Source organism: Geotrypetes seraphini, chromosome 19 (assembly GCF_902459505.1).
Source record: "Geotrypetes seraphini chromosome 19, aGeoSer1.1, whole genome shotgun sequence".
NCBI lineage: Eukaryota > Metazoa > Chordata > Amphibia > Gymnophiona > Dermophiidae > Geotrypetes > Geotrypetes seraphini.
The window spans coordinates 35,554,050-35,567,864 of NC_047102.1; the positions used below are offsets into that span (position 1 = coordinate 35,554,050).

At 42.8% G+C, this 13,815-nt stretch overlaps 1 protein-coding gene across 3 annotated transcripts in view; it reads right to left on the reverse strand.

Annotated features, from left to right (window-relative positions):
- Window positions 1-212: 212 nt before the first annotated feature.
- The window catches only part of TH (tyrosine hydroxylase), a 57,453-nt gene continuing 43,850 nt past the window's right edge, over window positions 213-13,815 (reverse strand). The window contains exons 8-13 of one of the 3 annotated variants that reach the window (XM_033927858.1): window positions 10,973-11,108; window positions 9,856-9,925; window positions 6,983-7,039; window positions 3,773-3,868; window positions 2,009-2,142; window positions 213-1,404 (exon numbers count right to left, since the gene is read on the reverse strand). In XM_033927858.1, the coding sequence (XP_033783749.1) occupies window positions 1,245-1,404; window positions 2,009-2,142; window positions 3,773-3,868; window positions 6,983-7,039; window positions 9,856-9,925; window positions 10,973-11,108 (653 nt within the window). In that variant the 3' untranslated portion in view covers window positions 213-1,244. Of the gene's footprint in view, window positions 1,405-1,972; window positions 2,143-3,772; window positions 3,869-6,982; window positions 7,040-9,855; window positions 9,926-10,972; window positions 11,109-13,815 lie in introns of those variants that run through there. The other 2 variants (XR_004537541.1, XM_033927859.1) reach the window with 2 other exon arrangements.

Below are 13,815 nucleotides of genomic sequence, written 5' to 3' on the forward strand. Positions count from 1 at the left end.
GCTCTGCCCGGTACTGTTCTTAGGTTCCAACTACTGAAGTCTCCGTCAAAGCTCACTCCAGTCCATCCACACCTTCCCAGCCATTGAAGCCCTCCCCATCCCATCCTCCCCCAAACTGCCATATACAGACACAGACCGTGCAAGTCTGCCCAGTACTGGCCTTAGTTCTTCAATATTTACTATTATTTTCTGATTCTAGATCCTGTGTTCATCCCACGCTTCTTTGAACTCCGTCACTGTTTTCCTCTCCACCACCTTTCTCGGGAGCGCATTCCAGGCATCATGTGTCGCGGCTCGTAAAGTTTGCAAGACACTGCCTTAGGCAATGCATCGCTGCTCTCTTACTGTGCTTCCTTCCTTTGAGTTTAATATTGTAACGTAACACAATATAACACAATTTCAGATCTTTATTCTATTTCTGGGTCTTTTATTTTCTACAGTATTAAACGGTGCCTTAATTAGGCGCGGCTAGGCACCGTAATTGAGGCTGCCTAGCAAAGCCTAACGAAAATCCATGCCTAACCTAAATTAAATCAATTAGTTTAAATGATGATGGCACCATTGAATTTAATTAATTAGTAAAAATTAATTAGGTTCGGTACAGAATTCCAAGCGGCGCCTAGCAACACCTAAGCGGAGACGCCTTCCGAAGCGCAATGACACCTCCCTGAAAAGTAGTATGGACAGGGGCAAAGAATAGGCATGGTTGAGTTAGGCATCCCTAGATACCAAGATAGGTGCAGTCAAATTAGGCCTGTGAAATTTTGGCCTAATGTAGCAACGCCTACCTATAGGACTGCTAGCGATGCCTAAGTCCGTTTAGGTACTGCTATGCATGATTCTATAAAGGGCACTGAACGGTGCCATTTATAGAATCTTGCCCTTATAGTCTACATATGGTCACTGGTGTATTACCTCTCTGTAGTGGCATACATCCCCTCAAGAAATGTTTTAGGGTCCAATTAGTTATACTCAGCTATTTCTTAGGGTCAGGATAGCTCTAATGTTTATTGTTTTACTTTAAAAATCTGTGTTTTATCGTAGTTATTATAGAAACATTTTTTTTATTTGAATGGCAAAAATTGCTTTCACTGGACTACATCTTTATATATTCCAGCTTAAATACAGATAATGAACCCTATATTTGCATTTTTTTTTTCATGTGCTGACACTCTGGCCCAAAAACTCATGTAGGCAGTCGTTAATTACCGGAGAAGGCCCTCCTTCTCGAACATTACGACCTATTAACTGATAATATTCAATGCATCAATTAAAGAGTGGAGCTCATCTTTCACATCTTCTAGGCAGCTGCGGATCTTCTGGGGACTGTCCAGCACCTGCACGGTGAATGTGTACGGGTCGTACTTCACCGCAAATGGTCTCTTGATGTTTAAAGCATAACTCCTGCAAATGAACCAAAGTTTCAAGAATTTAGGATTCTGCTGAAGATGGAGGAAATGAGCTGCCTTCTGAAAGTTGCCAAGCTGAACCATGGCTGAGGGCATTATGGACCTTATATCCAAAATGATTTAAGTAGGCAGGAGCCAGGTAATATTGTTGAATACCTCCCTGTTTTGGCTAAAGATTGCCGCCAATGTGGCCATATCATCCACAGGAAGAACTGGCTTTTTTTTTTTTTTTTTTTTCCATTAGCATATCAGTCAGCAGATTTTTACAAACTAGCCAAATGGACTGAATTAAGCTCCAAAATTTAATGCTATGATACCAGCAGTAGTGACTGTGGGGGCCATTTTCATTGAGGAACTGCAAGGGGCAGAAGCAAGTGGGGGTTTGCTATTGCTCCACGGATCACTAGGAATGATAAGGATTTTTGCTGTGGCTTGGGACAGGGGCAGGAGGGGACTTTGATGATGATTTTTGAGTGTATGAGAAAAAGGATTTTTTAATAGAAATACAATGTGTTTTTGGTAAACCTGTGATTGGGAGAACATTATAGACATCCTAGCCAGAGCTTTCCAGAAACATGAGCAACATTTCTGCTTCCTACCTGAGTTTGTCTTTCGCATCACTGAAGCTTTCAGACACAAAATACACTGACTGGTAGTTTTGATCCTGATATGGCTGGACGGCTGCTACTTCTGGCTCAAACTCGCGTATCTCCGGTTCATCTGACAAGGAATGCTGAACCAGATTAAAATTCAGAATGGAATCATGAAATTTAGAAAGAGAAATGAGTTTGATGCAATACCATTTAATTATATATTGAATCATCTCTGCTATGGGTGAGGAATGGCAGTTTAGTGGCCGTGGCCACTTGTCTCCCTCCCCTCCCCCCCACGAAGACTACCAACAAGAGGGATGCCCAGTCCCTCCTGCCGGAACCACCTTACCACCCCCCCAAAGATCATGGGCAGGAGAATGCCCAGTCCCTCCTGATGGAACCCTCCACCACATAAAAGTAGCCCACCCGGACCCTCCTACCTTATTGAGATGACTGGCAGGAGGCATCCTCCCTGCCTCCAGCTGGCTGGCCCGCCTTCACTAGAATGGGGGGCTGCCCCTTCCCGGATGTACCAGGGAGGGGCCTAAGGCCCTGATTGGCTCAGGTGCTTAAGGCCCCTTGGCCAATCAGAATCTTAGATCTTTCTCGCACTGCATTCTGAGATGCACTGGGAATGGCCTAAGATTCGAATTGGCCAAATCCCGTAGGCCACTCCATGGTGCATCGTGGGATACACCAGGAAGGAGAAGACCCACTATGCTAGTGATAGAAGGTCAGCCGGCTGGAGGCAGGAAGGATGCCTCCGGGCGGCCATCTCAATAAGGTAGGGGGGGCCTGGGGGGGTAAGCTTGGGGAATCTGGATGGGCTACATTTTGGGGTGGGATTCCAGCAGAAGAAATTGGGCATCCCTCCTGCCGACGATATTTGGGGGGAGGGTTCCGGCAAGAGGGACTGGGCACCCCTCCTGCCAACAATCTTTGTGGGGGGTGGGGGTTCCAGCAGGAGAGACTGGGCATCCCTCCTACCGGTAGTCTTCGTGGGAGGATGGGTTGCCGCGACCGCTAAACATATCGCGGCAGGGAGATCCCTTGCTTATAACTCCAAAAATGCCTACAATCCACCCCTAATCATGCCCACTTTTATATGTATACTGGACATAATGCATAACATTTTGTGTTGTACACCTACCAAGTTGTACGCACAAGTTTCCATTAACTCCATAATTAGCATCATTTATGAGGTGCTAACTGCAAGTTATCGGCATCAAATTGGCCTATTATTTAATTAAGTTATACACATACATTGGCTACGCACACTGGTGTATGTGCATAACTTTAGGCACCATGGGCCTGATTTTCTATAGGACACTGATCTCGGCGACCGCCTAAGAAATGTCTGCTGATCACGTGTCAATCACGCATCGGTGTCTTTTGGAATATTGCGGCTAGTTTTCCTGACAGATGCCTTAAATATAGGCTAGCATTTTAGAGGTCTTCATTTAAGGCATCTGCCTCGCACCTAAGGAGACGCCTAGAGAAGCTTTCTGACAACCAAAGCCATTTCTGGGGGGAATCCACACCACGCCTTGGGTGTCCACAAGCACCACTACACATCTCCATAGATGTAGCAACAGACACCTACAATGTAGGCATCCTTCCTCACCCGAGTTGTACATTTTCTAAAAAAAAAAACAACCAAAAAAAATCTCGATTGGCTGCCAGATGGCACTCAGCTCAGTAGGAAAAGAGACTCTCTCTTCCCCCTAAGTTTAAATCTGAATGCAGATAATGCCAGACTTATTGACTCACTATTAACTCTCCATAAGAGGACAGAAGTCCAGCTCCATATGCCTTGATGGATCCGTTCTGCTTGCAGAGTCCAAATTCCACGGTGAACCAGTAAAGCTACATGGAAAACAGAAAGTTCAAGAATGATCTGACAGTGATTTGAGTGTGAAATACCTCAAGGCAGCTCCTATATGGTAGTTACTGAACTGGTGACATTCAATAACAGAATTTCATCTAGCCTCGCTTTCCTTACGGCACAGTGTGGGGTTGACATATAGTTAAATGTCACTTTATTTTCACTCTGTTGTACGAAAGGGGTTTAATATATTATGGAAGTTGCATACACTGAGGGCATTTTTTGAGTTGGTTCAATCCTTGGTCTTAAGTCAACTGGATTATTGCAATCTAGTGTATCTTGCAAGTATTAAAAAGAACATCTCTTTTTTTTAAAGAAAAGTTTTAAACAGCCATGTTTTATCTATTGACAGAGCTACTGATATAGTCAAGGTAGATGCACTGTTGCCTCTTTATCTGATATTTCCAAGATTTCAGAAACATTTAAAGGTTCTCGATCTAATGAGGTTTGATTTTTCTCAGGAAGATAATATACAGGAGAAAATGGAGGTAACATTTCCTCCGAAACTTCCAATATTCCTAATAGATATCTTTGAAGCATTTCCCTAGGGGTTACAGACATAAGCCTAGGAAAGTTAATCAATCTTAAGTTATTATAACGTGAATTATTTTCAAGCAATTCCACTTTCCTTCTAAGATTTAAATTGTCCTATATAAAAATTTTTAATTAGGCAGAAAGAATTTATAGGCCTTAAAATACAAATGTTTCCTGATCTGACACGAGAAACCCAGAAGCGTTGCTGTGAATTCTTGTTGATGAAACCTGGGGTATCTATGGGTGCCACTTTTTTTATTTACGGCACCCTTGTAAATGTATTTCTTTGGTAAATTATTCCATAGGGTTGGCGCTAGCCAGAAGAATGCATTTTTTTAAAAAAATTGGGCATTGATAATCTGTAATCCTGAATTGATCTGAGGCATGCTCTTGATGTACAGTATAACACTGTCCATTTGCTTAGATACAATGGTTCCCACAATGATTTGTGTGTACACGTCTCCCTCCGTATTTGCGGTTTCAATTATTTGTGGTTTTTAGCTTGCTGGCTCCTTCTTGCCCCCAAATTACATCAGCTTGCATAGAGAAATTGCAGATTCCAAGCGTTTATTGAGAAAATCGCCAGTTCACGGCACTTTCTTCACCGTGTTTTGCATCTCCCTTCAGGAACAGGCCAAGTCTCCCGTCATGTTATTCGTGGTTTCACCATTTTCACAATGGTTTTTCATAGAAAAGAGCGAATAACATCTGAAGGCATGACAGCATCACGCCCTTCTTGCAAAAACTACACTGGCTCCCGGTATCTTACCGAAGCTAAATTTAAAACTCTATGCTTGATTTTCAAAGGGCCTCGACAAAATGGGCCAGTTAGCCCTTTACACATCTTTGAGACCTCTAGGGTCCTCTAAAGGAGCATCGCTAGCTGTACCTTCATTAGAATAAGCTGTTTGATGTGATGCCTGCCAGTGAGCCTTCTCGGGAGTAGCCCCGCCCCGGAATATACTCCCAGAGGGGCGACATCTAGTTCAAGACTATCACTTCTTCTGGAAGCAGGCAAAAGCTTGGCTCTTTTCCCAAGCCTTTAATACATATAATGACTCATTCCGCTCCTGGACTAGCTTGTTACACACACTGTAATTTAGAAGTTCCTTATATCTGATTTAACTGTACAAAGAGCTTGCCTTGAGTTTAGCCATCCATCTGTTTATCCCAACGGACTCTGTGCCACCCACTTTGTCCCTCTCTATATATCTACACTTGGCCACTTGGCTACATTGTAGGCTGTACTGTAGCATCATATCTGCTATTTGACTGTTCTAATGCATGCTTAGTAGGGGTTTCAATATTATTCTGACATCATATAAATCTGTTATTTGATTATTAGTATTTATCATATTTGTTATATAGTTTATTCAGCAATGCTCTTTAATGTGTATATTTTTTTAAACTGTTTCATGGTAGTCCTATTATTAGGTTATAATTTGTTGTTTCCAAATTTACCTCATTGATTGTATTTTGTTTATATTTCTTCATTTTACTATTATTATGCTGTAAAAAAAAAAAAAAAAAGCCTGTACGTTGCTGTCAGCAGGGGTGGTGGTGGCTAGCCAGATGTAAATCCGTCTTTGCAGTAGGTAGCCAAGTAATGTGGCTAGTGCCTAAAATCAGTTCTAGCCACCTAACTTTGGCTTCCCTTCTTAATCCTGCCCCTAGTAAGTGCCAGAATTTTGAACCACTTAACAAAACTTAGGTGGGTAAATACATCCAGCTAATCTAGTCAAATTTCATAAACTTCAATCTACCAGCTATATTCCTACTTTGCCTATTCCCTTCAAATATTGACCTCAAAGTTTTACTACTGCACCAAGAGTAGTCACAATTTAGCAAAACCACCAGTTTAGGAAAAGAGCGCACACTGCATCGATAACAAGTGATAGACATTGATTTACCTATTTACTGATAAGGTACAGTTATACTAATACAGGGGTAGGCAATTCTGATCCTCGAGAGCCACAGGCAGGTCAGGTTTTCAGGATATCAACAATGAATATGTATGAGATGGATTTGCATGCACTGCCTCCTTGAGATGCAAATCTATCTCATGCATATTTATTGTGGATATCCTGAAAACCTGACCTGCCTGTGGCTCTCGAGGACCGGAATTGCCTACCCCTGTATTAGTATATTACTTCCACCCAGGAGTTGTACAAAGTCCAGTGGCATAGCGAGTTATGGAAATACTTGGAGTGGTGGCACCTGGCATTGTCACACCACATGCCCCCCCCCCCCGGACTCCTCCCTGCCACGTAACCCTCCCCCCACATACATCTTAAAATCTTTGCTGGCAGCATCTTTCACCTGCTGCTCACAACAGCCTCAGCTTTCCTTTTGACATCACTTCCTGGTCCCACGACCAGGAAGTGACGTCAGACGCAGAGCTGAGGCCGGCGCGAGCAGCAGGTAGAAGATTCCGTTCACCCGGTCAAAGATTTGTAGAGGCGGTGGGTGTTGAGGAGGTGGTGACAGAGGAGGTGACAGCACCCGGGGCGATCCACCTCCCCATCCCACCTTCCTATGCCAATGGACCGCATTATACATACCGTTGAGAGTTTTTCAATTTCTTCATCTGTTGCTCCTAGAGAAGCAATTCCGATGTCCTGAGGAAGAGAAATGGGTGCCTTACAAAGGAGCTGTATAAAAGTGATACCAATGCTGTCATAATGGTAAAACCTCACATGATAATTTTTGATTTCCACATCAAGAAACAAACCCAAGATGGTAATTTCTCAACTGCCGAACATAGTAATAGAGGAGTTGATTTGCAGTCACTGGCAGCGAATGTTTTTATAACTGCTGCCAGATATTTTTTTTTTTATTCTTTATTTATTGGATTATTCATTACAATATCTTTGTAACAAACATGCATGAATGAACACAAAAAGTACAAATGTAAATTCCCTAACGGGAATTAACATAATATATAAGGAAACTAATTCAACCATATCCTAGTCCACATTAAAGCTGATCGCCAGTACAAATAAAACATCAAAGCAAATCTTTCTATCTACTATCTAGGAACAGGCAAATGGCTATTATATATATTATACATCATCCTCCAAAAATAAACTGAATATTAGGAATTAAACTTTCAACAAAGGTTTCTCTTTGATAAAATCTTCCACCTGGGCTGGATCAAAAAACACATATTTATCATTTCCATATGAAATCAGGCATTTACATGGAAATTTTAAAAAGAAAGTAGCTCCGACTGCCAAAACCTTTGGCTTTAGCTGAAGGAACTGTTTCCTCTTAAACTGGGTTTGTCTAGAGACATCTGGAAAAATTATCACCCGTTGACCACAAAACATCTCTTGCTTTTTCAGGAAATATAATTTCAAAATATCTTGTTTCTCAAGCTCTGTCTTAAAGGTCACGAGAAGAGTTGCTCGTTTCTCAATTATGTCTTTAGATGACTCCAAAAACTGTGATACATTCAGGCTCTCAGGTGATACTATTCTATCCATTCCACCTTCCTCTACCTTTTCTTTGGAATCTCTTGAGATGTAATATAAATTATCGACCTCAAAGGTCTCCACTTTATTATAATGTAATATCTCCCTCAAATACATTCTCAAGAGTTCCATTGAAGAAAGGTAATGTGTGGTTGGAAAATTTAACAGGCGAAGATTCTTAACTCTAATAGCATTTTCCATTTTTTCTAATTTAGCATGTAACATCATACTATCCTTTATATTAGAAACAGCACTAGCTTGTAAATTGCCTACTGCCTGATCTAACTTTTCAACCTTTACAGCTGTTTCTCCAATTTTATTATTTTGTTCTTTAATTTTCACAGTTACATCAGATGAAAATTGACATAAGTTCAAAACGGTTTTTTGTAAAGATGACTCTATTCTGTTAATACTAAGCCAAACATCATTTAGAGTGATCACTTTATCCCTGGGGAGAGCATCCGAGCTTTGCCCAGTAATCATCTGCTGCTGCCAGATATTTAATGCCAGGCCATGAACGGGTACCAGCACTGAACATCCAGGTTTATATGTCTGGCTATCTATTGTGTGCTTAAGTACAATATTCAGCACTTAATCGCCTAAGTGATACTGCATAAAGATCGGACTGAATTTTATGCAATCCGATTTAACCACTAAACCTAATCGATTAAGACTCCGATACACAACACTCTGACACCACGGTAAAATATACCATTGTGGGAGCATTTTTTCTTGATCAGTTGATGCTCAGCACAAACAGCATGCAAATTATATGCATGCTACTTGTGCGGAGCAGCCCCGGTAAAAAGGGGAGGGCCTGTGCCTGGTGCTTGCTCAGAAGAGCAATCGCTAGGCACAGCTCCTCCTCCTGTCTGCAGCCACCATTCTCCTCCCCTCTGCCTTGCTGATGGCAGCTCCGAAGCCATGCTAAGCGAGCTGGCAGAGCGGCGGCTGCAGGCTCAACTGATTGGCGGCTTCCCCTGCCAGCTCCAGAGCCACGATCAACTAATTTTTTAAAAGAAAGACACAGCTGTTGTGCATGTGTCACAGCTGCGCTCCTTAAAAATAAAAAAAAAGCTGGCCACAGCTGAGCCCCTGCTCTCCCAGTTGGCCCCAACAAATGCTTGCTTGTTTTTTATGGACACTACTGTTGTGTGTGTGTGTTGTGTGCCTCACACAACACACGCAGGCCAGCTACCGGCAGGTCCACCCCTGCTGGAAAATTGTGCCCCATAAAAGGGGGTGTTTCCTTTTGTGTATTGCAAGGAGAGCTCATTTAAATACTAATGTACAATTCAAGGGGGTTATGGTAAGATGTGTACCTGGAACCTTTTATGTGAAGGTCAATGCAATGCTTCCTAGGTTACCCCACTGCTTTGCTGGGATGGCTGTGAGGCCAGTATGCTAAGAATGCTGGGTCCTCTTACGTCTCAACGGTTGGTTTTTATGTGTTTTTTATTTGGACTTTTTTTTTTTTTTTTTTAATGATTAAAAAAAAAATAGACGCACTGAGGGCTAACACATGAAAGAAATGGTCATTTTTGAAAAAAGAAAGTAAGATAGACATTTTTCTGGTTTGAAAATGGTCATTTTTCTCTACTGGATTTTTGGACATCCTTCCCAAAATGTTTAAACTCAGATTTAGATGTCATATTGAAAATGCCCCTCCACATCACTTTGAATATCAACCCATTAAACTATCCTGATGTAAGAGTCATTAATTGGAGCAGCACTGAGCTCTTCTGCAGTCAGTGTTCCAGATTCCCTACAGTGCCCCCTGCTGAGAGAGCCTGAAACTGTACATGATTGATCTTCCCCCACCCATCAATACCATTTTCTAGTGTGGTTGTTGCAGATGGGCTGTGACTGGCTGAGTCAGGCCTCCTTGGCAGTTTTAGGTTCCTGATGACATTACCCAGTTATATCTGGCTTGCATATAGCAAATTCCAGCTTTCATTTACCTGTGAGAACTGAGCAAACGTAGGGTCAGCCAGCATGGGTACATGTCCCAGGAGCTCATGACAGCAGTCTCTTCAAAAGAAACACAAATGACAATGTGAACTAGGAAGGCAGAATGCAATAAAACATTTGCAAAAATGACAATTATAAACAATAAACAAATGCAAATTCCCCATATCAAATTAAATCATATCAGAACACTAATAATTTGCAGACTACCCAAATGCCCAGAAAAGTACAGCAGCCTAGATTCCCCAAGTTTACTTAGGAGAACCTTGCAGAAAAGGAGTTTTTCTCTGATAGCTCAAAGGTAGAGAAAATGGAGACTCAACTTAGCACTGGAAGGTTTGTCTCCAAACCTATTAACATAAGGTTCAGGCAAGATACCTCTGTTAGAAAGCCTTGCACTTTCCCGGACATCCACAGGGGGAGTCCAAGAAAGCCTCAAAGCAGTGCAGGCACACAGTGACCAGGGCATGGCTCACATACTGAAAAGCCACAGTTAGAGATGACAAGGAGAAGGGATGTTCTCTCACTACTGCTCAGCCCATGGCAAGCTAATAATCTGGAACTCATGGAGGTAGAAGAAATAGTTCCAAGCCCGGAAGCTGAAGCCCTACCCCAGGAGAAACAGATGGAACTCTGTGAGGAGGTATTTGCACCAGAAGAAGCTATGGAGGTTAGAATAGCTTGCAAAGCCTTCTGACTTTAAAACTATGCTTGTTTTTTTCTGATGGAAGTTTTCTGTGCAATAGTTTTTTTTAAAATTGCTGTTTTGGGAGTTCCTGAGTGCATTATAGCCAAGAACTGTGATATAGAGGTGTTTTTTTTTTGTTTGCTTGACTGAATGGGCCCTAGCACTGCTGTTGCCTCATGCAGGGCGGAGACAGGACACTTTCTTGTGCTTACTGTGTTTGATGCACCAACAGTTTTGGTTTTAATGAAGTAATTCAAGGGATCTGAGAATTGATTTTTGGGGAGAAGTTTGTCAAGACCTTGGGTGGGATTATATGAATGCTTTGTAAGCTGTGAGTACCTGCAACCCTACGGCAAACTCTTGAGGCAGTTCTTTGAGGAAAAGTATAGCTCGTTAAGAATAGGAAGATGCAGCTTACTCACGGCTCTGGGGAATGCATTGGCGAAGATGCATGACGGATGTACTGTGTACACTGGAACACGCGGAATGCCAGGCTGGAGAGGAAGTCTCGTGCAGAAAGCAGGCCAGCTACGGGCCGCAGCTGAAAGCCAGTTTTTTCTGCAAAGAATGAAAATAGTTGGTGACTGTACATCATTCTAGATGACAACCCCACCCCCCATCAAAGCCTACGAATCAAGAAACTAACACAGTCTCAAATATGGAAAGCAGCATCAAGTTTATAATTCAACAACATTGGCAGGGTGAGATATCATATCACATTCAGAGCATATTCTATGCTTGCAGGTGCTCCATATATCTTGGGGGAGGGGAAGGATAGTTCATTAGCAAAGCAATGATGCTTCTTATGGGTGGGGAAGGGGAAGAAATTCTTAGGGTTGAAAGCAATGTTCCAAGATTGCTAAATATAACTGCTTATATGAAGTCGGCATTCTCACTAGTTGCTGAATGCCCTGTTCATTGACTTTGTGTTCTACGGGCATTGGCAGTGACATGGAAGGATGGTCCTGGGATGACAAAGGGGATCTGAGTGAGGGAGAGCCAGGCAGACCAGTACCCCAACCTAGGAAAAATCTAAACCAGGTTTTAAGGGAGGGGGGTAGGTATGTCACAGGGCTGCCCCTGTTCCTAATGAGGAAGCCTTGCCAAAAGAGGAAGGTAAAGTTAAAAACATTAAAAGTATTCCTAAACCTGCTAATTTAACTCCCAAGGCCGCCCCTAGGAATATTCAAAAGCCAAGCCTTGCCATAGTTAAACCTCCTCAAGCCATGCCTAAAGCATCCAGCACTGCTTTAGCTTTCCCCAAGCTAGCTGTAAGGAAACAGCTAGGAAGACTACATGTCCCAACAGCTACAGGGCCAGGGAAGGAGAAAAGCAGGGATAGACTACAAGCCACACCCAATCAGCCTGATATTGGTTCAGGCCAGATTAGAAGCCTTCAGAGGGCAAGCTACTCACACTCACCTGCAGTAAGGGTTAATCATCACACTGCTGTGAAAGAAAAGGGAGTAACTTTCACCTAGAAACAGTTCCAGCTCCAGCAACCCAAAGCCATACAGCAGAAGGAAGGCAGCACACTACAGCCTATGAGAACCAGAAAGCAGCAAACTAAGGTAGAAGTTTGTGAGGAAGGGGATAATGCTGCTTTTGAGCCAGATTTCGAAATGGCTGCTAGTGAAAGTTTCTATGACATGGAAATAGAAGGCACTGATTTACCTAGCCCAGAAGGCATGGAAATAAGCTGAAGGCCATTATTAAAGGGGTGGGGGTTGTATGAAAGGAACTTGGGCACAAGATTATTGTGGAGAAAGTGAAGTTTTGTTTGAACTTTAAAGCATAAGCCACAGGCGGCCATTTTGTTGGGATCTGGGGAAGGGATCTTTCCAAGCTGATCCATTGAGGGAAAAAATATGGGAGAGGATCCCACCCTTGGGGCATTAAGCCTAACCCCAAGGGAGTTTTGCCTTTTATTTTGTTGGAATAAGGCTTTAATATTCTGGCATATTTTAGGCTTGGACAGCAATTGTTTGGTTTGGTTTGTGAATGCTTGCCAGCTCTCGCCCTCTCCAATAGTCTTGGAGAGGGCAGAAGCTGGCACACCAAAGAGCATGCACAGATGCTCAAGGCCCTGCTCCGATCCAGTCAGCGCAAAACTTTTTCAGTGTGTGCCAAGGAAGCAAAAGCCGGTAAGTGAACAGCTGATTATAAGATGATCGGAGGGTGGGGGAAATATTGGTTGCAGTGGCATCTGAGTCAGAGGGTTTTCTAAAGAAATGTTGGTTGCTGCGAGGGGGTTGCAGGCAGGAAATGTTGGCTGCTATGCTGATAATGGCTCTCATGTACATGAAATACTGACCCAACATGGTCCGTGATTCGGAGAAACACTCCTTTCTCAGAGTTCCGGGATGTTCAATATATCACATGTAGATAGTAATGCGGAAACAACTTTGTAATGAGATCATCAAAATTTTGGAATCGGAGGCTCCGTGCTTCAGCTCAGAAGGATTATTTTGAGCCTCTGATTCCAAAATTACAAAGTTGTTTACATTACTCTCTACATGTGATATATTGAACATCCCGGACCCCTGAGGAAGGAATGTTTCTCCAAAACACGGACTTTGTTGGGTCCATATTCCATGTATATGAGAGACATTTTTAGGATTACAATTTTATATGTTTTTGGGGGGGTTTTGTTTTAATAAGATTCCTGTACCTTGTAAATTCCATTCTGCAGTCTTTTCCTTGGTTTTGGAGTTCCCTTTTACTGCAGACCCATTGGATTGGGGAAGGAGGGATGTTGGTTGCTGTGGCGGTGGCATCGGAGTCGGGGGGGGGGAGGTTGGAAAGAAATGTTGGTTGCTGAGGAGGTTGGAGACTGTACGAAGTGGTTGCTGTGAATTGGGGAAGGGAAGTGGGGTTTGCAAAGAAATGTCTGTTGTTTTGAGGGGGTTGGAGGCAATGGTGATGAGGACAAGTGCAGGAGAATAGGGTGGGGTTGAAGAAAAATGCTGGTCATTGGGTGTCATGGAGAGATGAGAGGCTCAAATATAAACCAAGACCCCCCCATTTCTGGCCATTTATTTGGACAAAAAAAATCTCGGTTTATGTTTTGAGTATATAGGGTAAGTTTGAGCCGGCCAAACATAGACTCGATATTCAATGCTGGTCACTGGAAACAGCCCGGCATTGAAATCCAGGCTCAGCGCTGACGGCGGGAGTTAGCTGGCCTCCCTCCTGTGGTCTCCATATCGCCGCCATTATGAGGTAACTTTAAAATCTTGGATTGTAGTTTTACCTTCTGTCCATG